This window comes from Crocodylus porosus, unplaced genomic scaffold, assembly GCF_001723895.1.
Source record: "Crocodylus porosus isolate Cpor-Errol unplaced genomic scaffold, CroPor_comp1, whole genome shotgun sequence".
Classification (NCBI taxonomy): domain Eukaryota; kingdom Metazoa; phylum Chordata; order Crocodylia; family Crocodylidae; genus Crocodylus; species Crocodylus porosus.
Window position 1 is genome coordinate 8,822,327 of NW_017728947.1, and position 25,337 is coordinate 8,847,663.

The 25,337-nt window shown below is 41.3% G+C and overlaps 1 protein-coding gene across 1 annotated transcript in view; it reads right to left on the minus strand.

The window, feature by feature from the left end:
• OTOG (otogelin) overlaps positions 1-25,337 on the minus strand; it is a 198,821-nt gene that overhangs the window by 14,070 nt on the left and 159,414 nt on the right. Inside the window, exons 40-52 of the mRNA XM_019551013.1 lie at positions 21,990-22,210; positions 18,538-18,676; positions 15,343-15,537; positions 13,306-13,518; positions 12,105-12,209; positions 10,838-10,948; positions 9,191-9,292; positions 8,597-8,695; positions 7,585-7,625; positions 5,052-5,127; positions 2,580-2,758; positions 594-698; positions 139-258 (exon numbers count right to left, since the gene is read on the minus strand). Coding sequence (XP_019406558.1) covers positions 139-258; positions 594-698; positions 2,580-2,758; positions 5,052-5,127; positions 7,585-7,625; positions 8,597-8,695; positions 9,191-9,292; positions 10,838-10,948; positions 12,105-12,209; positions 13,306-13,518; positions 15,343-15,537; positions 18,538-18,676; positions 21,990-22,210 — 1,706 coding nt within the window. The remainder of the gene's footprint in view (positions 1-138; positions 259-593; positions 699-2,579; positions 2,759-5,051; positions 5,128-7,584; positions 7,626-8,596; positions 8,696-9,190; positions 9,293-10,837; positions 10,949-12,104; positions 12,210-13,305; positions 13,519-15,342; positions 15,538-18,537; positions 18,677-21,989; positions 22,211-25,337) is intronic.

Sequence of the window (25,337 nt, forward strand, 5' to 3'; positions counted from 1 at the left end):
GTCTGTGTCCCCAACCCGAGCTAATGGGGAGGTTGTCCAGTAAACTCTTACTTTTCTCTCCTTGGAATGATTGAAAACTCTTTGAAATGTCAGGATTTCAACCAAAACAATGAGGTAAACAATCTATAAAACACTGACCTTCACACATTCAGTTTCATTAAATGGTGGGCAGCTGACCAAAGATGTAACTAACACCGGTCCTACTGCTGTGTTTGTGCATTCATATCTGACACAGTTCGCAATCCAAATAGTACCAGGCTGTGCAAAAATTGTAAAACATCATCATCACCATCCAGATCAGAGCTTCAGAAAAAGTATTACTTCTAGAAAAATTATAGTTTTACTTTTTGTAATAAAGCACAATCCTATCTGAGTTAAACACAATCTTAGCTTAATGCAAAAGCACTTACTACAGTTGTGATACAATTTTTGAAGAACAAAATTATATTCTAAAAATTGAGATCAGATAATAATCTGTTCGCATCAACTAGGGATTCACTAATTACGGCAAAAACACTCATTTTCATGGGCTATGACAAGGCATAAACAGCTAGATTTTGGGTCACTTCTCAATATTTTTCAATATAACCTACCTTAAAACTGGAGACTGTCCCATTGCTGAAAGTGTGGAGACAAGACACATTCTTACAGCTACCACAGCACGTTGTTAAATCTTTTGGAGGCACATATACTTGGTTCTGCCAAAATCAAGCATGTTAGTCCTCTCATATAGGTTACTGATCATTGCTTTTAATAGCTTGGAATCATGTTAGTGGCATAAATTAGATTTTTGTTAGGTTGGTGTTAATATTTAAATAAGCACTTAGCTTTCTGAGATTTTATTGACTTTAATTCACTTCTCATTGCTACCCATAGAAGAAGCTATGATTTTGAGTGATGACTTGGGCACCTGCCAGTTCTTAGATCACGTGTGAAAATTAACCCAACCATCACTGAACTTTTGAATCCCAATATATTACACGAGTAAACATGTACTAATCCATAAACTAATCTATAAAAAGGCATAGTTGTGATTAATTCACAGTACTTTGCAGAGAAACAAGGTGACAGGTTTTTGTTTAGCTTTATAAAAAACATTTTTCAGGACTGCCAATCAGGTGATTTTTGTATTTATTCACTTAGGGCTGAGTTCTGGTTGGTGCTTTTACCTTTGTGTACACACACATGAGCTGGAGTATACATCATAGAGGGTGAAATGGAAATGGAGGGTTCTATGTGCTCTCTAAGGATTTATATTGTAGTCACTGCAGCATCTAAGGTCCTGGCCAAATGCACAAGTGAAGCCATGGTGGAATCTGATATGCAATTCACACAACCATGCTTCCTGCCACACCACAAGTGCATGGCAGGAGGCACAACTGTGGGATCATGCACCAGATCCCATCACACCTTATTGTCAGTGCAGAGAGAAGCCTGGTATCACAGTTCTAGGCTCCCCCTAAACTGGCAAGTAGCAAGCTCCTGCAACTGGGAACCCTGACAGCTGATGGAGATCCCAACTTCAGGAATGCACCATGCATTCCCACAGCTTGAATTTCCTTCAGTTGAACAGCACTCCCAGCCGTGGGATCACACCATGTGCTCCTGAGGTCGGGAGCTCAGGTCAGCTGATGGGACTGCTAACTGCATGAGAGAATGGTCTGTCCCCATGGCTTGGAGCCTGGCTCAACTGCAGGCTGCCATCCATGGGGGGAGTACCATGTGCTTCCATTGCCAGAAGCCCCATCAGCTGATGCAGCTCCTAGCCACAAGTTCAATTAATGGCATGATAGGAACCAGACACAGTCATTACACATTTTGTGGGGAATAACTTTGTGGCTTATTCTTCATTTTATCATGCCGCTAATTGATTGAATGTGTGTCAGTTTCACACCTTAAGTCGTAATTAACTGGTTAATCACGTCTTACATGTAACACGTAATACAGTCCTAAGTGTTGCATGTTGATTCTGGAGGTTTCAAAACCAAAGGTAGGACTCATTTTGGAGTGCCACTGAACTCAGAGAGGCCCCAATCCTGGTCTCAGTTTTCAAATTGTATCTATAATGGGTCAAAACAAATTACTATATAAGCAGCTGTGAACCCAGAAGTTCAGATCTAAAGTGGAGGATCACCCAGTCATAATCTACAGCAGGGATACTCCATGTTTTCCAGGAATAAATATGTCACTGTTCTCAGGTAAGGCTACACACTTATTCCATGATTAGGACAGCCACAGCTTCCTCTCTCCTTGTATTACGTGGTTATTTCTGCAGTGATTTGTGGTTAATCTGCAGTGTGAAGTGCTGCATGGGCCTAGGATGAGCAACATAAAAGAAGGCCAACTTGTTGACATTAATAGGAAGAAATACCAGAGGGTGCCTGAATTTGACACTGGGCTAACATTACTATGAAAAAAATACCCAGCTTTAATCAGAAAGGCTACAGTATATCATTAAAGAAAGCATAAAATGACTCTAATCATCCTGCACTTTTGAATATAATCTACCTAATAAAAACACATGATTTAATCAAGACTGCTAAGCAAAATATGAATGTCTAAAATTCAAAACATCTTACAGCTTTACAGTTGACTGCACAGTCTATCAAAGAAGTATTTATCAAATAGTAGCTGGTAGAAGGATCAATCAGATCTGTGCAATGAAAAGTATGGCAAATGCCATCTGATGTGTATTCCACAATTGTCTGGCCAGGACGCAGTACACCTCTCTCACTGCTCAGACACACTTTATCTCTCACTGCAAGAGAATACAGAATGAATGACAAACAGCTGAACCACTTCTGGATTACACCTATGTAAAATGAAATACTTCTTGGTATGTAACATGGATAAAAAAGTAATACACGCCTCCTAGAAAGAATGACTTCACATGAGGTCTGATCCTCATGTGAAGGAAATCGGCACAGTTCCACCAACAGCAACGTAGCAATGCCAGTTTATAAGAGCTGAGGATCCAGTTCCACAACCTTACTATGTTTTATTATATAAAATATAATGTGGTCCTGATCCATGATAAGGGTTCCTAAGCAGTAGTAGTGATGGTAGGGAAGGCTGGTGGTAGGGAAGATACATTAGAGCAAAGACATAGTTAGTCATGTTAGTCTGAAGTCAAAAGAAGACAAGGTAGAATTTGCACCTTATAGACTAACCAAAGTATAAGGTTACACATAAGGTGCAAATCTACCCTGCCTTCCTTCTATTATATATTATAGCCCCAAAGTTGTTCATAACATAACAATGCATAAAATATAGACAAGGATAGAATATTCTACTTGTTGGACCTTCCAAACGATGGTAAGCAGAAGACCTTCTGTACCTGTGTTCAGATATATCTGAGTAAAAGGTAAAATCATTAAAAGCTGCATAGGTGGAGGAGAATTTCTGAAAAACAATCTTATCAGGACACAGCATAAGAGTGTGGAGGCCTATCTAGAACATTTCACATTTTGCACATTGCAGACCCATGGGAATCAACCATGGCAATCCAGTAGATTGCTGTGTTTCATATGGACAACTGTGCTTTGCTTATGCAGTCTTTTTAGGCTCCTAGAGCAGGAATAGCAACATGTGCACCTGACATTGGCTGCACCCTAACCAGCACATACCTGCAACCCTGCAGAAGGAAGAGGCTAAGTGGACGCTGAATGTAAATGACTGCTCCTCAAACCAACAGTAGTTTACAATGTTTCTTTAGTTCCAATTTGCATTTTTCTGAATGCTCTAGGGCATGGTGTTGAACTTTCTAGTCTTGACTTGGCAAGGTCCTTAAGCATGCACTTAACTTGCAACTCCTCCATGGTCTCATAATAGGTCACTGGGGCCCTGGGCGCACATTACATTTGTGGCAGAATTAACATGTTAGTCACACCATGAATACCAACATAGCTAAGTGTGCAGCCAACATATGGCACCACAAAGAGGCAAGCCAGCCATACAGATATTCCACAGAATATGCAGAATGTCTTTGTAGCTCGTTTATATGGCATCACAAGTTGAACATGTAGCACTTCCTATCCAAATGCTGACAATCAGCTCACTGTCAATGTTGGTATGGGAGTAGGGCAGGGCAGTCCTGGCCCTGATGCTGAAAATGGGCTGCCAGGGCAGTGGCTTGAAAGATTTTCCTGGCAGGGGCAGCCCAGGGGCTCCCTCACTCAGATTTTGGCAACCCGCACACTCATCAGCCTTCCCTGCCTTGCCCAGCAGCCCCTGCAGGAAAGGCAATTTAAAATGCCAGATCGTAGAAAGCCCTAGAGATCCCTGTGAGCCAGCTGGTTGACTACCTTGCTCCACAGGGTCTTAGCTGCACACAGGCTTTTTGAAGGCCCTGGCCACACCAAAACCTTCAAAAAAACCTGAAGTGTAGGCAAGCTACACACACAGTTTTTAAATATCCACTGGTACCCCCTGGGATCAGGGAGAAGTTCTCTGATCTGAGCCCTTGGTTTTGCAGCTGCCAGGCAGGAGAAGTTGATCAGCTCCCCTTGTGCCCCAGGCTCTGTGCTGGCAATGACAAAATTGGGATCTGATCCTCAATTCCAACAGTGATGCCTCCTGCCATGCCACATGTGCATGACAGGGGATGCAGCTGTTGGAATCAGGGATAAGATATCATTGCACCATTAAGTGAATGCCTGCCAGCCCCCTGGGAGTACTCAGACCTCTAGGTTAAGCAGGTACTTTAATGCTTTGCCAGAGTGGGGTCATAGTGCTGAGCACTGTCCAGGAATGGACCCAATAAGGGGAAACATACTGTTTCATCAGCATCTTCCACTTCCTTCAGACCATATCTCAATTTCCCTGCTTTGCTCTCCTGCTGTGGGAATACCCATTATGAAGGGGGAAACTGTACTCAACTGTATGGTTAGTAAGGGGTACTGCCAACTATACTGATTTTCCTGGGCTTTGCCTCCCTAGCTTATTTGTAATTCAAAGCAATGCTTCAGAGGTGAACATATTGTCAACCTTAACGAAACTGCCCTTGGGAACTGAAGGGACATGTCTTTGAACAAAACTATTTTCCTACTTACCACATTTGTACATAACACAGTTGCAGACATTTTTTGTGCTGTTCTGGAACTGTTCATCTATCTGCATTTTCTCCCCCTGGTCATACAAAAGGAAAAGAGGCAAAATGATATCACAAACAAATGACAAGCCCCAGTGTTAAGGGTTGAGTAGAACAGTTAATACAATAGTCTTTAACTCCTAAAAGCCTAGTTTGGGATGAAAGTTGTCACTTTCAACTGAAAATCGATTTAGTATCTAAAACTTAATGGAAATACATTTGCAGCTTAGAAACTAGAATAATGATTGGTGCCAAAAGAGCATACTACAGGAGAGGTTTGAAACTGACATGGAAAAACTATAGCAGGTCAAGGCCAAAATACAAAATCCCTACCTCCTACCCCTGCACACTCTGCTAAGAACCTACCATCAAAAAGAAAGGATTTTCCCTTATTGTCTGCCTTTTCTAACTGGTTAGAAGATCATATTTAATGGAAAGGCAATTCTTAGGGAGACAGAAGGTCTTCATAGATAGAGCACTAGTCTGTTGCTCATGAGACCTGGGTTCTATATTCTAGCCTGTGACTTTATGCAAGTTACTCCCTGTTCCTCATGCCTTCAGTGGTAAAATGGAGATACACTAATTCTTTGTAAAACAGTTCAAAATCTAAGGTGAAAAGTATCATATAGAAGCTGGTATTGCTATCATTTACTATTACACTAAAATTCATAGATGTTAGGGGCTGGAAAGGACCTTACAAGATCATCAGGTCCAGCCCCACTGCACTCAGGCAGGAAAGACTGCTGGGGTCAGATGACCCCAACAATGTGAGTGTCAAGATGCCTTTTGAAGATTGCCAGGGTGGGTACCACCTCTGGGGGGAGCCTGTTCCAGACCTTAGGCACTTGACTTTTAAGGAAGCTCTTCCATATGTCCAGTCTGAAATGATCTTCAATCAGTTTAAATGTCAAATTAGATTTGTTTTTGATATTTCCCAAAAATAATACATTTTCAGTGCTTGGACCATGACTCAGCACATGCCTCATTGTTTTCCTGGATTTTGTCTTCCATCATTACTTTTTACATATGTTTTAAAATCACTGTGACATTTTATCAGGGATATCTTATTATTAGGGCTGTGTGAAGCTTCAGGTGCTGATTCAATTTGGAGGATATTTTGCCAGATTTGGCAGCCCGATATCCAAATCCGAATCAAATCAGACCAGTAAAAAGGCCCAAATTGATTAGAAGCTCTCCAAATCAATTCAGAAAAGATTCGGAGACCTTCAGAGGTTTGGGCAGTCCCCACTCAATTCTGCAAGGAGCTGGACCCAGACTCTGTGCTGGTAAGTAGGGGGTGGAGGAGCAGTGGCTGGAGGAGGCAGGAGGGGACCATGGGGGGACCCCCACCAGGTCCCATCCCCTGTCTGCTCCCCCAGCCCCTCTGAGTGTCCCCCAACCACTCTCCCAGACCCCGCCCCCCGTGGCTGCCCCGCCCAGCTCCAGCTTCTGGCTCTTTAAAAAAAGCCACGTACTCACCAGTTATTGCAGCAGCCACTGAGGCATCTGGGGGCTTGTTGTAGAGCACCCCATGCAACACGGGGTGGGTCGGGGGCTCTTCAAAAAAAATAAAAAGAGCCAGGAGCTGGGGACCAGGCAGGGCAGCCATTGATGGGGCTGGGAGAGCAGGCAGGGGATGCAGCCTGTCCGATTCGGAGATTTGGCCAATTCAGCAGCAGGCAAATCTCGAAAGCAGATTCAGCCGAATCAATTTGGGATAGTGATTTGAATCACCGAATTGAATCACCGTCCTCCGAATCTGCCAAATCCAAATCTGAAACGAATACTAGCTGCTTTGTGCAGGCCTACTTAATATACTAATTGTGACAGGATAATATTAAAAATTACTCATTATTTAAATGTTTGATTCTGGCAGATTAAAATCCAAACCCTGCCTGGATGCATACATGCAGTTCCTGTTATGTACATTTCAAGGCAGGGTTTGGTCCTACAAGAGAAAAAGCAAATTAATATTTCCTAGTTATTTTAGTGTGCAGGATATTTTTGTTGTGGGTTTTAAAATGTGTTTCTAATAACTTAAGTGTTCACAACTAATATTTTACCTATATTATACAATAGTTATCTATATATATGCTCTAAAGCAGTGGTTCCCAACTTTGTTAGACCCTTGGAAAATGTCAGCTCTAAGACCATGTTCACTCTCTTTATGGCCACAGAAAAATAATTAGAGCAATTCTTCTGTTGCAGAGAACTCAGAAAAGCCACAACAGGTCAGAATACTTTTGACACTGTGAATTTCTATTTGAAATCTTTGGGTTTAACTTGAGAATCATGTTTGTACACCAGCAGTGCTAACACTGTGTGACCCCCCCTTCCCAACTCACGACCCCCTGGCAAGGATCTCATGGGAATCACTGCTCTAAAGCAATTTTAAAAGAGGAAAAGACAAAAAAGTTAACACTTCCCTGACATCTTAAATAGGTTTCAATGAGAAAATGATAAAATAATATATTTTAATCAGAAGAGTTCCATACCAGTTTGCACTCAGGTTTAGGGATTGTGTCACATGCACATTCTAAAACAAAGCACAACAGAAGTTATGATTCAGAACACTATCTTGACACTCAGATGAAAACAGTGTCAATGATCAGAAACCCCATTTCCCAAATGATCAGTACAGATCATGTCTCATGATCTGGGTACAAAACTGTAGTAAATTTTCTGTTCCACCCTGAATTCCAATCCTAATTTCACAGACTACATTCTCCCTGTAATGGCAAACTTCCATATAAGCCTGCTGTTATCAACCATTATGAACAGTCCGACATCTACTCACTTTGCCCTGGCAAAGTGACACCTGATGTAAATTATTATATCAGGTACCAGACAACAGAGAATCGAGATCGAGACATTTTGTAGATAAAGGTGATATCATGCCACCTTGGTAAGCAACCTTTGCATAACTCAGTGATCAAGCGGGTAACAGATCCCACTTCATATTTAAGGTATTTGTATAAAGGGTAAGAAGTATTAAGTACGTTAGAGGTCTGTTACAGGAATGAGTAAAATGCTATAGACATGTAGATGCTCATAAGAAGGTGTTATAGAAGTTTGCAAGCAATCTATTTGTTGGGTGCAGTAACACTGTACAAGAATTTTTTTTTAAAGTATTAAAACATCTACTTACAATTTTAAAACTTTTAATACGTTATTTATGCATCCTAAACATAAAGAGTAAACTGTTAATACTGGAAGTTCCCCCAAATTGCTCTGCTCTGCAAGTATGTAGCATCATTTTATGGTCTCTCCATAGACAGAAAAGTTCACAGATAGTAAGAGATTCCTTCGTAGATACTCTATTCCATCTGCTCATCAGCAGGTGTCTGTGGGAGACATCCTCAAAATGGCCTGCTCCCTGGGTAAGTATAATACTATACTGTGTTACAGTGCAGAACCACACTCCATATCTTGGACAACGCGGTAGCCTTCACACTAAGACACCACATATCTTGTCAGCTTATTTGGACTGAAAACTGAATACTTTACCACATGTACGATATGGGCAGCACTTTTCTGGACTCCATACTTCTACCAAAGACATCCCCAACACACATTTGAAATCTGGACAGCGATAAATTTCACAAACTAAAACCAAGGTAAAGAAAATGCAATCAGCTCGTGGTTCTGAATAAATTTTTGATACAGAGAAACATGAAATAATAGGAAGTAGAAAGCTCACTTATTAAATACTCAAGAGAGCACCTAGCATGTAAAATTGGTGACCACAAATGCAATGTTATGTAACATGTAATAAAAATATGCAATATAATTGCTCTTAACATTGATATATTTGAACTAGTTTTGAAATTCATAGGGCTAATCCCGATTAATCTCCGGTACTATGTGTCAGGAATTATCCATATCTGGTCATGAGACAGATGTTTCAATATTGTCTCATGAACATGAAGTATTCAACAATAAAGAGTGCATGCTTGGCCATAGATCAGAGATTAGATATCCCGCTCCAGGTGTGCATAGAATCTAACCTATTTAACACTGGACATTTATGAGGGTGAAATTCAAAGCAGTATCTCTGCTACCGTAAATGAAGTCTGAAGAAAAATAATGAAGTCAACCTACCACACTGATATGCAGGACAACATCTATCTGTAGTGTTGCTGTCTACAACAAGCATTTCTCCTTCCTGACATTTTGGAATTTGATCAGAGCAAGCCCCGCATGCTGAAGGAAACAAATGTTAAAATCTAAGCCTTAGAAGAAAACAGATGATGTTTTCATTACATAGGAAGCACAGCTATTCATGTTTGTCTCAGGTGCCTGAGGAGGGAACTGCATGGCCTCTAGAGAACAGGAGATCAATTTTAGATCAGCTTTCCCTTCCCTTTTTTACATGGAATAACTATCTTGGCTACTTATGAGACAAAGGGGAAGGGACACCTTTGGGAAGGCTAGTCTGCTGGTGTCTTATAACACTTCTACTCTGCCTGAGCTCTGACTTTGGCTCCTACAAGAGGCTTTTCCCTTTATACTTGTTTTATTCTCCCATTTGAATTCACTACAAAACAATAATACTGAAATTTTGGAATCACAGGTGCTTTCAGTGTAAAGGTTCACAGTTTTAACCACAGGGAGAAAGCCAAGAGCCTGAGACAGAGAGAAGGCCCAAAGCCAGCACACTATTTCCATGTTAACAGAGTACCTTAAATGCTCTGAACTTAAGATACTAGGTCAGGAAGATTCAGTCTGTGCTCCGCTGAAAGCCATATAGTCAAAACATAGGGCACTTTTACACATGATCTGGGGGTGGGAGGTGTTAACGGGAGCAGTTCCAAGCGCCACTTTAATTAAAGTACCGCAGCATCTTGCGTATCAGCATCCCCACGTTTATAAATGGGGGGGGGAAGGGGGTGTTGGAGGGTCTTGGATTAAAGCTCATTCAAGTGCCCCTGCCACCATTTTTAAGCACAGACTCACTGATACATGAGACACGGAAGGCTGCTGGAGCACGGTAATTACCACACTCCAGCGGACTCGATTAATCAAATCCACTCCAATGCACTCTAATTAGTGTCAGAGCAGCCCCCGCACTTGTGGATGGACACCCCTAGAATCTATCCAAGTGCCACTGACAGGCACTGCCTATACAAGAAACAACCAAACAGTAGCAATGGGAATCTTTCCAGTTGCAAATCGGACAGGGAAAATATACAGGAGAATCTCACAGGACTGAGACAGGCTGATATGACAGATGACAAAAAGGACTAAGACACATTCATTTGCCTTCCCTCCTCCCCAGTCCTCTCCCCCACATCCACTTCCTAGAATCATCTGGGCAATTTTATCTAATAAATTTCCTACCATTGCCCAGGGTCTCAACTGTTCCTGCTGCACAGCATAGTTTCTGAGGCCTTTAGGATTTTGTACTGAAGACCTAAGTCAGTCACAGAGTGTTAGGAGTGCTTTGTGATGTTAAAGGAAGATCAGTTTGGAAGTTTTTGATGACCCCATAACTTCTATTATAAAACTGCCTATAATTACACATTGCTTACCTACCGTTCTTTCCTTTCCTCACTTCCCCTTTGCTGGAATCTCCAGTTTTATTCCAGTATCATGCAATCCCTAACATAAGCACTCTCCTGCTGTCATTTCACATGCCCTTTGCACTCAATATACAACTGCTCCATACAGGCCTTACACAGTTGTGTGGCTCTCCTTGCTGTAGCCCTTAGTGCTAACATGCCCATTCTAAATAAGCAAATATCATACCACATATATATGATAGACAGCAGGTGCTCTCCACGCGAGCGGCAATCAAGGTTTGGTCTTCCCGGCAGTTTGGAGTCTGTTCCATTGATGCACACTTTGCTGGATCACATTCTAAAACAAGTGTAATATTACTTGATTTTTGTAGTGTCAGTGTTTGGCAGAAATACAGTACTCTACCTCCAGCATGAGAGTAGAGGAGAAAGAAGCCACAAAACAACCAAAGCCTAGCCACTCTCAAAACCAGAATCATAAATCAAATAAACATATCACACAACAAGATAAGCAGGCGTATAGATCATGCAATTCAAATGCAGAAAGCAGAGGAATAGAGAGAGCCTATGGGGCAACTTCTGTGTCTCCTTACCTAAAACTTGGAGGACAAGAGCAAAACTGATACACTTGGGTTGAGGTCTATGAGCTATCTAGCCTCTTTAGGATAGTCATATACAGAATGGCTCAAAAGAGTCTGATGTTAATCCACTTTTCAGCACTTTTACTTATGAGCCAAAAAAAGGATCTGTGCGCACCAGACTCAGTGCTGGCTTCCAGATACCAGCAGGCACACAGAGGACAATGGGTGTAGCAGGTCTCAAGCCACTGGGATATAACCCTTTAGGGTGTAAAATCACCCTACTAGGAACATTAGCGAGTCCCTTTACTCAGCACTCTACAGACCTAGGTCCCATTTCTGCTTAGTCCTGACATAGAAGCCTCATTTGCCAAAGCACCGCAGAAACACAGGGTGTTTACACACGTGCTCTGGAGTTGGGGGAGGTGCTATAATTACAGCAGCTCTGAAAGCCACCGTAATTAAAGTGCCCAGAGTGTCTCGTGTATCTATACCCCCACGCTGAAAAACAGGGGTGCTTTAACTTGTTTTGCTCCCACCACCATTTTTCAGCATGAGGATGCTGATACACGACACTGCAGTCTGCTGGAATGCTCCAACAGACTTGATCAAATGTGTAATTACAGTGCATCAGAGAAGCCTTGCTGCACTTGTATAGGCACCCTCCAGAAATCCTTCCTCGTGACCCCCGAGCTTCTAAGTCAAAGTGAGTCCTGTACATAGACATATTAATAATGAAGTCGGCACTGATATGTTTTCCCATGAAACCCGATTCATTTTGCGAACGGGCTAGTTTTGCCACTACCTGTTCACAGTGAAGTGCAGTGAGACTTTCTGATCTATATGCTTTTATAAAACAGAAATTCTGATGGAAAAAGTAGTTGGGGTGGGGAGGGGTGTGGTTTAAAAGGTACCTACCACAAGTGTAGTTCGGACAACAGGAATCTTCCTGGTAATAAGCGACCAGCTTTTCCAGGACTTTACATTCAGGGATTAATGGTTCACAAAGGCTCATATTGCAAACTTAAAAGAAATATGCATACAAGAGAAAAAGAAATTATGAACTTCTAGAATTTTCAGTAGAGGTAAGAGATATTAAGTGGAAAAATATCAAACTGTAATTGCAGTTCATCATTAACATTCCCCAAATAAAAACAAGCACAAGCAGAAAAAAAGCTAATGGTGGGATTTGTTTAAAGCGCCAAGTGGAAGCAAAGTTAGCAGAAGTCAGAGCTAAACACTCGTGAAAATTCCAAAAATCCACTCCTTGCGGGGAATTTATTGCATCTATCCAATATCTTTGTCAATGGCTAGAAAATAAACAAACTTGCAACTTTTTCATTCAAAAATGAATCTTCTAGCTAAGTATAGATAGAAAGGGGGTTATTAAATTCTGGATTTTATGCTATTTTGCTTTGCAAAGAAGATAACCAATTACTTGTTATTTTCCTAGTAAATAAGGGATTCCTTTTATTGACCCATCTGTATTTGAATATATCAAAGCAGGGGCATCAAACACACAGCCTGCATGCTAGATTTGGCCTGTGGAGCAATGTCATCCAGTCGACAGGGTTTCTGGAGGGGCTGGAAATTCACCACTGGGGCAAGCAGCAGTAGCTTTAACTCCTGGTGACTCCTTGAAATGACAAAGCAGCTCAGGGAATCGCAGGACTTAATGCCTCCACCACTCATCCTGCCACCAAATTCTCAGGTCTGGAGTCTTGCTGGGGACTGATTTCAGCAGTGACAGGATGAGCGATGGCAGTGTTGACCCCCACAGATGCAGGAGCTGCTTGCCCTACCACTGGAGGTAGGTCCAGAATCAGCCCACAAGGACCTCTGCATTTTGGAACTGGCCCACAAGGAGCCCCATGGCCCAGATCTGGCCAACCTGGAAACTGTCATTAAAGTATCTGTAGGCTCCAGTTGTTTCTAGCAACTGTTACAAGTACAACTGACACTGAAAGGAGCAGACACAAACTTCTATTCACATTAAATTAACAAGTCCAAACAACCAGAAAAGAAGTCCTCCTACCAGGCCAGTACAGAAGCAAGCCATATAATAAAAGAAGCTGTATATGCCAGGAACAAAATTTCATATACTGTTAAGTATACTTACTACAGATCTTCTCAGGACAACATGTGTCATCACTGGGAACAATCAGGGCTAGCTCCCCAAAGCGCTGACATTCCAGATCATGAACACGTGAGCAGTTGTGTTCCACAGGAATAATGGTCTCATTGTCAACACATGTGTGCATGCAGCATCCACTCAGAGAGGTCTTCCAAATCTCACCCATTGCACGGGGTGCTCCTGAACTGTCTGTACAGGCTATATTATTGTGGTAGAAGAAGAAAATATTTTATTGTGACTTCAAATGGGTACACCTCTTTATACATACTTTGTAACAGGTGTGTAAATTATACACTTTAAGGCCAATGGCAGATGTTAAGGTGTGATGCACAATCCCAACAATCACACCTCCTGCCATGCCACACATGCACGGCTGGAGATGTGATTGTGGGATCAGGTACCAGATCTCATCACACCATATTACAGGTACATGGGGATGTTATTCCCCCTGCACCGGCAATCTTCATTCCCGTCAGTTGATGCAGCATGCACCCCCGCAGCTGGGAGCTACAAACACTGATGAGGCTCCTAGTCATGGAAGTGTACCACGTACTCTGAACACTGACAGATCGCTGTGCTCTCCCAGCTGGGACCCTCTATCAGCTACCCAGCGCTCCCAGCCTCTGCAGAATGGGAGTGTGCTCCAGAAGCTGGGAGCGCTAGCCACGCTTTCAATTAAAGGCATGACAGGAACCAGCAACAAAGTACACATATTTTGTATACTAACTTTGTTTTTAGCAAGCCACTACCTGAATGAGCACATGGCTAGGTCACTACCTAAGACATGATTAACTAATTAAACACATCTTAAGTGTAATGTGTATTAGGGACCAAAGTCTAGGCTACCACCACTGTTGGTGCTCACCACCTGGAATGAAAGCAAAAGGATGCATTCAAATAAAAAGACGGGTGGAAAGACAGGCATTGAAACTGCCCCTACAGAACACTCCTAAATTGGCCATAATTCCCCCAGCAATTCTTACTGCATGACTACCTTCACTTGATTCTGCACAACGCCATAGTCTGACCTTTTGCACTGGATGCACTGATACAAAAATGATCACAGATGGTATGCTGATGATAAAACAATTTTACATTTTTCACAGTTCATATAACGTGATATTATAAACGACAGCTCTGATGTTTCTATAGAATCCAGCATAATTAAATCCTGATTTAGGACTGTGCAGACAGGCATTACAGTGACAATTGCAGTGACAGATCATGACAATGCCATGGAATAAAAATACAGGGGTATAGGTTGTAGCCGTGTTGGTCTAGGACATAGGCAGACAAGGTTCTTTGGGTAAATCTGATATTTTTTATTAGACCAATGCTTTCTCAGCCTGACAAAGAGTATTTGTACTCAAAAGCTTGCACAAAAGAATTTTTCCAACTATCTGAGTTGGTCTAATAAAAGATATCAGATTTATCCAAAGAACCTTGTCTGGCTATGGCATAAAAATTGCATATTCACCTAACTATTCTAAATTAATAAGGAAGGTATTATGACTACTGTATGCATTTTGTATGCAGTTTTAGCATTAGCAAAATGGACTCCTTAACAGAGCTAGGCTGAAAAGGTGATAAAGAAAAATCTAACATGCAAATAATAAGGTACAATGCTATATACAAAATGCAAAATGTTTATAATTCATGAGATCCCTCATTAGAGATCTTATCCTGAGTAGCTATCTGTCCTGGATCCATTCCAGCAAAGACTCCAGCTGAAAAGATTCAACTGAAGGATGTGGGGCTGAAATATTCCATATGTAAAGCTAGGCAAAAAAGGACCTTCTGGAAGAATACCTTCCAGCTGAGTTTAAATGAGATGGAGCCACTTTATTGGTTTACCCAATAGAGCAATTGTCCTCACCAGAGTTTCAGTTTAAATCATATGCAGTACCCACCAAGCATCAGCTCCAATAATTAGATCCAGAACTCTACCAGTTAGGAAGATCTATTCAAGAATCTAGTCATCCCTTGGCAGACAAGAAATATAAAAGGCAAATCAATGCATACCGCATTTCTCCTCTGGAATACAGAGAGCAGAGTGAGCACGGTGTAGGATGTTCCCTTCAGCACAGACACACCCCTCAGTTAGCACCAAGCACGATTCTGAATCCCAAGGAACAGGCTCACTATTCTGGCAAGTACTTGGAACATCACAGGCAGGTATGCAAGCCTGGTAGGAGAAGTTTTCAGAGCAGGAAAAGGCTAACAAGGAAATAAATAGAGCACTTAAGATAGACCATCATTGTGAACACATATAGCCTGAATGCTTACTATCTGGTAAATAATTAAACAAAGAGTACTGTGTTAACTTTGTTTCATATTCCATACATTGCACTGATATGTATTGATTAGCATTCAGATGCAATCAATAAATCCATGTAGAACTGTCAACAGCAAATTCTGCAAATACTATATAACTTCTTTTTCTTCCTATTATACTCCAGGTAACAGAAAATGTTTTGGAGGGGCAGAGAATATTTCCCACCATGCTGTTTCTTCTTTAAGAACAGTTTAGATTTGAAAAAAAATACATAAGCATGTTGATCCTTACACAGAATTTTGGTAATAGTTTCAACAGTTGCCAGAGAAAATGGTAAATATACACATTACTGGAGTATGTGGGCAACCTCTATGCTTAGCATATTTTTTTGGAAATAATAAAGTGGGGTTCATAAATTGCTGTATTTAGTAGTTACTAAAAGTAATTATTGCTTTGAATGATGAACATTGGTACTGCCTTTTGTATTCAGTACAAACTACATTTTCCATGTTTTTCTAGCACCTGTACATATATTTACATGAGGCATATACATAGAAACAGGTTGAAATAAGAACAGCCAGTCCCTAGACTACAATATCTGGCTTTGATGCAGTCCTTTGTGATCCTCAGCTGATCGAAATCAGCCCTTTAATGCTTCAAAACCCTCAAGTCTTCCATTTTCACTTACAACCCAAAACCATGTTCTGGCTTAGCTGATGCTTCTTGATTTGCATAGGAAGGTTTCACTCTTTCACACAGCTCTTCACAGGTCTATCTGTGGTAACCCATAAATGGAGAACATTTATGGCCAGGATCCTGCAGCCAGTAACATAGATTTAGAGGGAGAGATTGTTTGTTTTTAGTAATGATCAGTCTCTTTACTTTAGTGATAGCTATGACTACTGTGCAGACAGGTATCCTGAAGAATTTATGGATGACAAGGGTATTAAATGGTAAACATGCATACATTATATGGTCTGCATATGGCTCTGCAAATATCTAGTGTGAGTACTGCATGCTTAGTCTGTCCCAGTATACAATGATGCCCAAGTGACTCAGGGATATGTGATCTGGAATGATGGCAATGAGGGGAGGTCAAAGCTCAGTTCTCACAGGGAGCACCTGCTCAGGAATGGGAAGGCTCTAATTAAGACAAATACCATGAGAGCTAGTTAAGTAAGATCAGCTCCTTCTCCTAACTCATTACTACTAAACAGTCCTGATGCTCCACAGGAAAAAAACAGTACACCCCCATAGTCGGAGGAATCTGGGCTCTTAAAATACTGTTGCAACACTTCTATGCCCAGTGATCAGAAAACAGAGGTGACTTCAAGGTTTTTGCCTTTCACATATAAATGCCAGCAGAGGTCACTATGGTATCGCAAAGGAATAGGGCAATGCCTATCTTCAAAAGTCATCAACATGTCATGAACGCATTTCCAGGAACTTTATTTGTAAGCTCCATTTTAAAAATAAAGATTTGCAGGTATTATCAATATTAGGGGATGCAAGTATCAAAATTACTGTATCGTACTTGTTTACAATGACTGTTTCTTTAACAAAGATATTATGCATTCCTGCATGAAGGCTTTTTATCTGATCTATGCACACATACTAAGGACAGTCATGTTTAGTTCTCTTAATTACTGAGCTGGTTTCACCCATAAGTCTCTCATTTTTCAAACAGCCATTGGAGCCATGGACACTATGTCTCTTCCTTGACTTAGGTTTCCTTTCTGTTTTATCATTCTTTTTGGTTCATGCCCTTCTCCCTGTACAGCTCAGATCTGTGAGTGTTTTGATCTCAACAGTTTGTTTTGGTAAACATAGACCATATTTTTAGTCATGGGCAACTGGTCAGGGGTGGCATTCGCCCCCCTCCCTCCCACCCCCACAGCCATTCAGCAACCGGGGGGGGGGGGGTTCCCCCCGTGGTCGATTGCACTGTGGCCCCTGGTAGCCACAAATGGGCCACAGGAGCACCACCGGGATCACTTCTCCTGGTGCCCCCAATGTCTGGCCAGCACTCTCGCCTGCCTCCTGTGCCCATCACCTAAGCAGGGAACACTGCCTGTCAGGGGGTGCACCAGCACTGTCAGGGGTGCACAAATACCCCCATGCACTGCCTACACATCGCCACTGTTTTTAGTACTACATTTCTGTAGTACTGAGGGTGACCATATGTCCCATTTTTGCTGGGACAGTCCTGTTTTGAACACATGTTCCAGGCAAACTCAAATCTGTGTGCTCAAATAAATGTTTTTCTCTTTTCAGTGGAAGACAAGGAACAGGTGTTTAAAGAAGCACTTTTCCATTGTCATGCCTCAGTTTCCTGATCTGTAAACTAAGTACAATAATGCTTACCTCCATTTTAAAGTGCACTTACATCTACTGGTTATGATAAGTGTTACATAAGAGAGATTTTATTATTTTCTGTCACCTCAGCATTTGGTTACTTTTGGCTCAGATCAAATGTTTTGGTGAGGGCATCTGAATCCCAAGACCTTTGGGTTTGGCCTGCATGTAGAATGCCTGTCAATGGGTTTGGGAGTATTTGAAGTCCCAGGGTGAAAGCCTGGGATGGAGGATGCTCACCAGTTGTAGTGCCATACCTGGTATTTAGAATGACTGAGTTCTGCCTACTCAGTTGATATGGTTTTTGGAATAACTCAACTGATATGATTTGGAACTGATTTGGCCGATTTAACCTGGAACACAAAATACATTAATAAAAAAAAAAAAATCTGGTTATTTTTTTAAACTAGGTTTCTGATCCAAGTGTATTGTGTTGGCACAAAAAAGTCAGACCAATTCATGGGATATACTCCTATGAGCACACCAAGCTAAAACCAGCCGGATTAGCTTCAATTTGCAGGGCACTGTGGTCTGGCAATCTTAATCTCTTCAACCGCATGCAGTATACCTTGGTACACAGTACTTACGGCAGTGATCCGAGCTTCTCCATTCTATGCAGATATTAAATTTGTTACACATGGCTACATAGACAGCTTGTGCTACACATGGATTTTGAATGTATTCCACATCCTGGACCCAGAGATCACAGAATAATTCAGGTGGAACCTAATAAAAGAAGTAAATGACTTAATGCTGCAAAGCAAGTATACTTTTATACAGTCATAATACAGTGAATGTGTTCATAACCTTAGGGATGTAGTATATTGCTACAGAGTTAAGGACAGGGAAATCACAAGCCCAGAGGACCAGAGTGAATGGTCAAAGCAAGCACTGTGCCATTACATTTTCTGATTTTATGAAAACGACTTATTATTGGTGATATATTTTTTGAACCAACTACGTAGTTAGGAGAGATGTTAGACAACCTTTCAGGCATACATTTCCTTTCAGTCAAGACCAGAGGAAAACTTATTTAAAAGCTCTTCCAACAACACAGCTGGTCCAATAAAAGGTTTTATTAAGAAAAAAAATTGCTTTTTAAATATTCCCTGAACTGTCATGGCTACAACACTGCAACCTTATTTTCAAAGGGCATCTAACAGCAAGGCACCAGATTATGGCCCAGAATATTAGAAATGCTGGCTGCAAAAGCTATTATTATTTTTCCTAGTGGAAGGCACAAGCATTTTTTTCTAGACGTGCTCCATTCCATTGTTATTCCTTTTGCCCTATATTTTCTTTAAGATACTGACCTCTCCTCTAACTTTGACTACCTATTTCCTGTCCAGATATTGTCAGAACTTTGAAGCAAGGGTTAGTTTTGGTGCCTGCCCCTGGAGGCTTGAGAGAGAGTGTAGGCTTATTAATATAAAAAAGCATCTGGTAGAAATGGCAGATTCTACACAGTTGACTACCAATCAGCATGCAAGTTAAATGCCCAAAATGTTTCTAACTTGTAAATGATTTTTCTTTCAGGGTTTGTTAAATAGCCTGTACTGTATATATTTGTCTGCTGTTTGTTTTAGGGAGGTTCCAGTGGGGCTATTATGGCATGGAATGGTGGTATTCAACCTCTGGCCCTTGGGCCAGATCTAGCCTGTGGAGGCTTGCCCAACATCTGGAAATTAGGCAGCAAAGGATGCTGTGGAAATTTGTGGCAATTAATGCAGAGGAAATTTGTAGCAATTAACGCTGCTATCACTCCCCAACTACCAAATTTCCAAGCCCTGTGGCCAGATGATTTGGCCCCTTGTGTTGGATTGAGCCAACATGTGAGACCAGGGTGGCAGACCTGATTTGATGCATGCAGGACAGGCAGTAGGCCCAATCTGGCATGCATGGAGCCGGGACCAGGGCAATGGGTTCAATCTGAAATGCACAAAGCCAAGTCATGCTACAGGTTTGGTCAGCAGGCCAAGATCTATGCACTAGATCTGGCCTGCTGACCAAACCTGTAGCATTCATTTGGCCTCCAGCCCAGGTAGGTTGGGCACCACTCATATAGATAACTGGAAAATGGAGAATATTCAAAACTAGTAGGCCTGAGGTCCACAATATGATTGATCCGTCACTATGTTCCTCCACCTTTACAACAGTGAAACTCCAAGTAAATTGCTAGAGAGCACAAGGTGGAGTAAAATTATGCTAATGAGCCTTTTCATGTAATGTTAGGGTTTGTCCCATTATCAGGTCTCCTTGGTTCCCATAATGGGAAACTCAGCAAATGTGGAATGGATAATTATGTTAACTGTGTGCGCTGAATGTGTGTTAAAACTGTACAATTTGCACAGATGATGCATACAATTTTCAAAAGCCCCTAAGTTCCATATTCACATAGACAGCTAAGATCATGTCTGAACAACTCCTCAAATATGGCCATGCAGCACCTATAGTGAAACATGCTGCATGGCTCTGCTCATGCTAGTCACCAAACCAAAAGGAATCAAGATAACTTAGCACAGCACTGCAGGTAAACTAATTAGCTTTGCTGAGGAACAAAGATAATTAGCTGGGTGAAAATAATTAGTTCTATGTGAATATAACTACACTACTTCTGGTTCTGGAGATACTGCATATAGGAAAGCAAGGCATATGGTGCCATGCTGCCTCCTGGCATGGTAAATTAATGGTAAAGATATGCTGAAAAGCTCGAGAGAAGGCAGCAGGACTGAGGGCATAAATATAAGCCTTATTAACACTCATGAGCATACTTTTTTTCTTGTATATTGATGAAAATTACACCACTACCTGGACAGGCTATCAGTTCTCCCACAGTAAGTACAACCACAGCTCCTTCCCAGTAAATGGCTAGGAGTTTATTTGAGCTGAACCAACAACTACCCCAAGACAGAAGTGGACACATGCTACCTCCACAGTTAAAACCTCTTCTAGTATACTTTTATTCCAGGAAAGCTCTACACCAGCTGCCAGTAAGTTACATTCTTACATTTTTTATTTCCACTCTTTTACTTATGTTGCTGTACTCAAAGGTTACACTGATGTAAAAGTATCAAATGTTTAGTCCCTTAGGCTCCTAATCACTTTTCAAAATGGGAATCAGAGCTTTTTAAAAACTTTTCCTCATATAATTATTTATCCCACTACAACTTCACGATAAGAAAACACCTATCTCCTTGACAAGGATCCATTATTGTATTTGTCCATAGCCTGAAGTTCTGTCAGAATACAACAGCACATTTGGTCACAAGTGATCTTTAAACTTACAATCAGTCATTATCTAGGCTGAAAGACAGAACTCCTGGTCATTAAAACCATTTAATGTTTAGGTCATGGCATCATGTAGGATCACTCACACCATTAGACCACTGAAGAATCAATGATCTCCCTATGTTGGATCACCATACAGATGGATATTACAGCAAAGGCCACTTTGCAAATTAACACCGATAGATTAAATACACAAACAAAATTGTGCCATTGCTTTGATGGGTTCTAAGTTGTAGCCTGCTTTCTTTCCAATGAAATCTCTCTTAGTTCATTTATCCCCACATTTAAAAAGTATTTAGAGTTTTTTCTCTTTCACTTCAGTTATATATTTTATTCTAAGGCTAATCCTTTTGAGATTCACATTTACTATCATTCTCTCTCCACCTTCACTTTTAGCATTGACTCTATTAATCTGCTTTGATCTATTTGAATCCTTAAGTGGGCCACTTTTAATTGTTATACCTGTACTTAAGTTTGCTTTACAGAGTGAGAAGACAAAGGTGCTGCTATTACACCTATATGGCAAACATCAACTATTAGTTATATCTCACCAATATCATATTTCAGCTGCATTCTTCAGTTAATATTCAAGTCCACAATTAATTGAGAAATATACTAGAATGGACATGTACCATTCATGAAATTAATAATGCATTTTATGTAGTTATACAACAAATAATGTAACAAAAATTTAAATCAACTGAAAATTAAATCTGTCCCAAATAATAAAGATAAAGGAAAGTAAACATACATAAGGATGACACCTGCTGAAGGTCTGGTTCAACACAAGGCTTAAACACTCAGAGCAGTCCATGACTGAACAATTACTGTCCTGATGTCTGTCTTCTCCAATATACATTAAAGTTCCTGGCACCTGCCAGCTGTCCATAAAAATTGATGGAGCATCAGTTTTGTTTAGAACTGCCTTGTTGGGTAGCATCAGGTCATTTTCTGAGTTTCCATCACAGAAACCTGCACGTTTCCATGGTAAAAATTATGTTAGTGTTGCTATGGATTGTGAACAGTTCATTTTAAAGGATAATTGAAGTGGCATGGTCAAATAAAAATTAGCTTATCTGATTAAAACCAATAAATCTACCATTTACATAGCAACTTAGCACCACAGTTCAACACACAATGGGTTTTAGTAAGGCCAAAATGTGCCCACAAACATAGCAATATGAAAATTAAAGACAAAAAAACTCCATTCTGTAAAATACAGAGAATGTAATAAAGGGCATGAAGTAAAAAAAACAAAACAAAATGAGGGAATGGAGATGGATGAAGACAGACTTATTGAACCTAGGACCTCAGAAAGAATTTTTTATTGATCCTAAATATTTAAGAATTGAATATAGCTATCATTACCATAGTATCAAGTGCCTAAAAATCTTTGATGTACTTATCTTCAGAAACCCCTCTGAATTAGGGAGATACTATAAGAATTCTGTGGCAGGGCACCTTTGGTGCCTGCCACTTTAAGGTTTGAGACCAGGCAGTAGGGTGGCCAGCAGGTATGGGCTTGCTCTCATGAGGCAGTCACATGATTACAGGAGAGCCCTGACCTGCCTCCACTTTAGATCCAGGTTCTCAGGACTGAGGCAGCAGTCTGCTGCTGGCAGTCAAAGAAGCATCACCTGGCTGAGCTGCTGCTCGGAACATCTTGGAGGTAAAGTCAGGAGCTATGGGGATAGCAGCAGGCTCCTGATCCTGGGTACGACTGAAAACTGCATCCTGCTGAGGAAGGATGGCCTGGTGGGGCTGCCTGTGGTGGGGTAGCTCTCCAGAAATGCCAGGCCAGTCGCCTCCCAGTGAAAGGCAGGGAGCAGTGCCTTATAACCCTATCCCGCATGATCTGGTGAGTAACCTGGCAAGGAGGTCACCAGTACCAAGGGGGTCCAGAGTGGGGCAAGGAGCCCAGAGCCTGGAAAAGGGCATGGAGCCTAGCACGGGTCATGGAGCCCAGTGCAAGGCAAGGAGCCCAGTGCAAGTCAGGGCACTGAGCCCAATGAGTGAGGCCCAGTGAGGGGCAGAGCTGGCCCAGTCTCAGGCTGGAGTTATGATCTATTTATGGTGCCATCTGTGAGGCATGCGACATGATATAGGGGCAGTACAGAGTCACATACAATGCCCCCTGGCATCGGGGCATTAAAATGGGCAGCCTCTTGCATTTTACACCAGTTTATTAACAGCAAGTCATGGCAGGCGAGATTGGGCAGACTGCCCCACATAGACAGTGAGATCCAGCTTTAAACTGGCCCCCTGTCACAAATTCCTTATGCAAGTTCCTAGCTTGGACATATGGACGAGAAAGGAGCAACATACATCCTGCTCTGAAACCAGCTAATTCTATTGCTTATGACTAGAAAGGTAGGACTATGACCCCGCTCCTTTTTAGAGAGGTAGGGGCCACAAAAGTTTTAGGAAAGAATTAGGATTCTTTCATAGCAGGCTCTGTGTAAAGAGGCAAGAGGAATAACTTCCAGAGTATAGTTACTTTGACTTAATGTATAGTAGTCCAAAGTGGGCATTGATCTATAATGTAGACTCACCACTTTCAACAAAATCTAGTAAAACTGAAAGGCTTCACTTAGGATGAACCTAAATCTGGAACAAAATTAATTCTTCCCATGAAGAGGTACATCAGTACAAGGGAGGAGATGTTTAGGGAGACTCAGAGGGTGTTATAACATGTTACACATACTCTTTTTTTGAGCGCTAGGCAAAAATGTATTTTAAGACAAAACCAAGATACCTCTTGGATTAATAGAAAATGCAAGGTCTAAGCCAGAGGTCTAAGCAGTGGGAGAGTACCCACGAAATGTCAGAAATAATAGAGCATGAGATAAATAATAATATTTAAAATTTAAAAAAATGTAGTATGCTTGTTCTGCTACTTCTGGGCTAAGCTAAGCAGCTATTGGCTTAAGAGATAGTATATCAAAGTGCAGCTTTTGGCACTGGGAGAGACATTAATATCACTCCTCAGCTGGAAGGAATCGCTCTTTCCTGCGTTCATTACTCAGAAGACAGCATCACATTTCAGTTCTGTTTAATTTAAGATAGTTGGCAACCTTGAAGGACCTTGGGACAAGGGAAATACTGTGACATGAAAGGGAGGACTATGGCTAGAGATTTGGTCAAATCAGAAAGGTTGGATCTCACTGGTCTGCTTTGAAGGTTCTTTTAGGGAACATCAACTGTAAAGGACAAATTCACCATCTCTTTTTCCTGAAAAGTACAGTCTCATCCAAAGAGATTTTAGAAAGTTTTTTTCATACAGTTTCTCCAAACTTACATGATAAGTTCTGAAGGTATTTGTCCCATAATTCTAAACTGATCTAGCCATTTCTCAATAAAATGAGAACCAGTCTGCTTCATAATTTTTGCCAGATTCTCTTTTTATTGAATCAACTGACAAAACGTCAAATTACTTCAGTGGTCCAGAAACAAGACCTAGGAGAAGAAGAAAGCTTTTGGAAGCTTCAATTATCTCATCCATGAAAAACATTTCTAGGTGAAGTATTTGTCATGTTATGAAGCTTGAGAAGTTCTTATAAGAGAGAGGCTCATGGGACAAAATAGGATGGAAACAATGGAACTGAGAAGCATCACTTCCTATAGTATTATCGCTGAAGATGTGATGCTTTGCCCCATGTGGAGAAGTTGGAGACTAAAAAAGGAAATTTTACAAACAAAATGGTGAAATTCGCTGAGGAGCTCAGCCGGAACTGCATATAGGTGTTCATGAATCACAGCTGTATTTGCCCCTCATCCCATAGGCAAGAAGCTATGGGCATATGCATAAGCATTTGAACTAGAGCTGTGTAAAGCTAAAGGTGGTGATTGGATTTGGAGGAGATTCGGCCTGATTCAGTGGCCAAATCTCTGAATTGAATCAGGGGACCAGTTAAAAGGCCTGAATTGATTTCAAAGCTCTCCAAATCTTCAGAAAAGATTCAGAGAGCTTTGATGATTTGGGCAGTCCCTGGTGGCTGCAACAGTGATCTGCAGCTGACTCAGAGTGGGTAAGTACTAGGGACAGGGGAGGGAGAGGAGGGGACCATGGGGGGACCCTTGCCAGCCCCCCCACCCCATG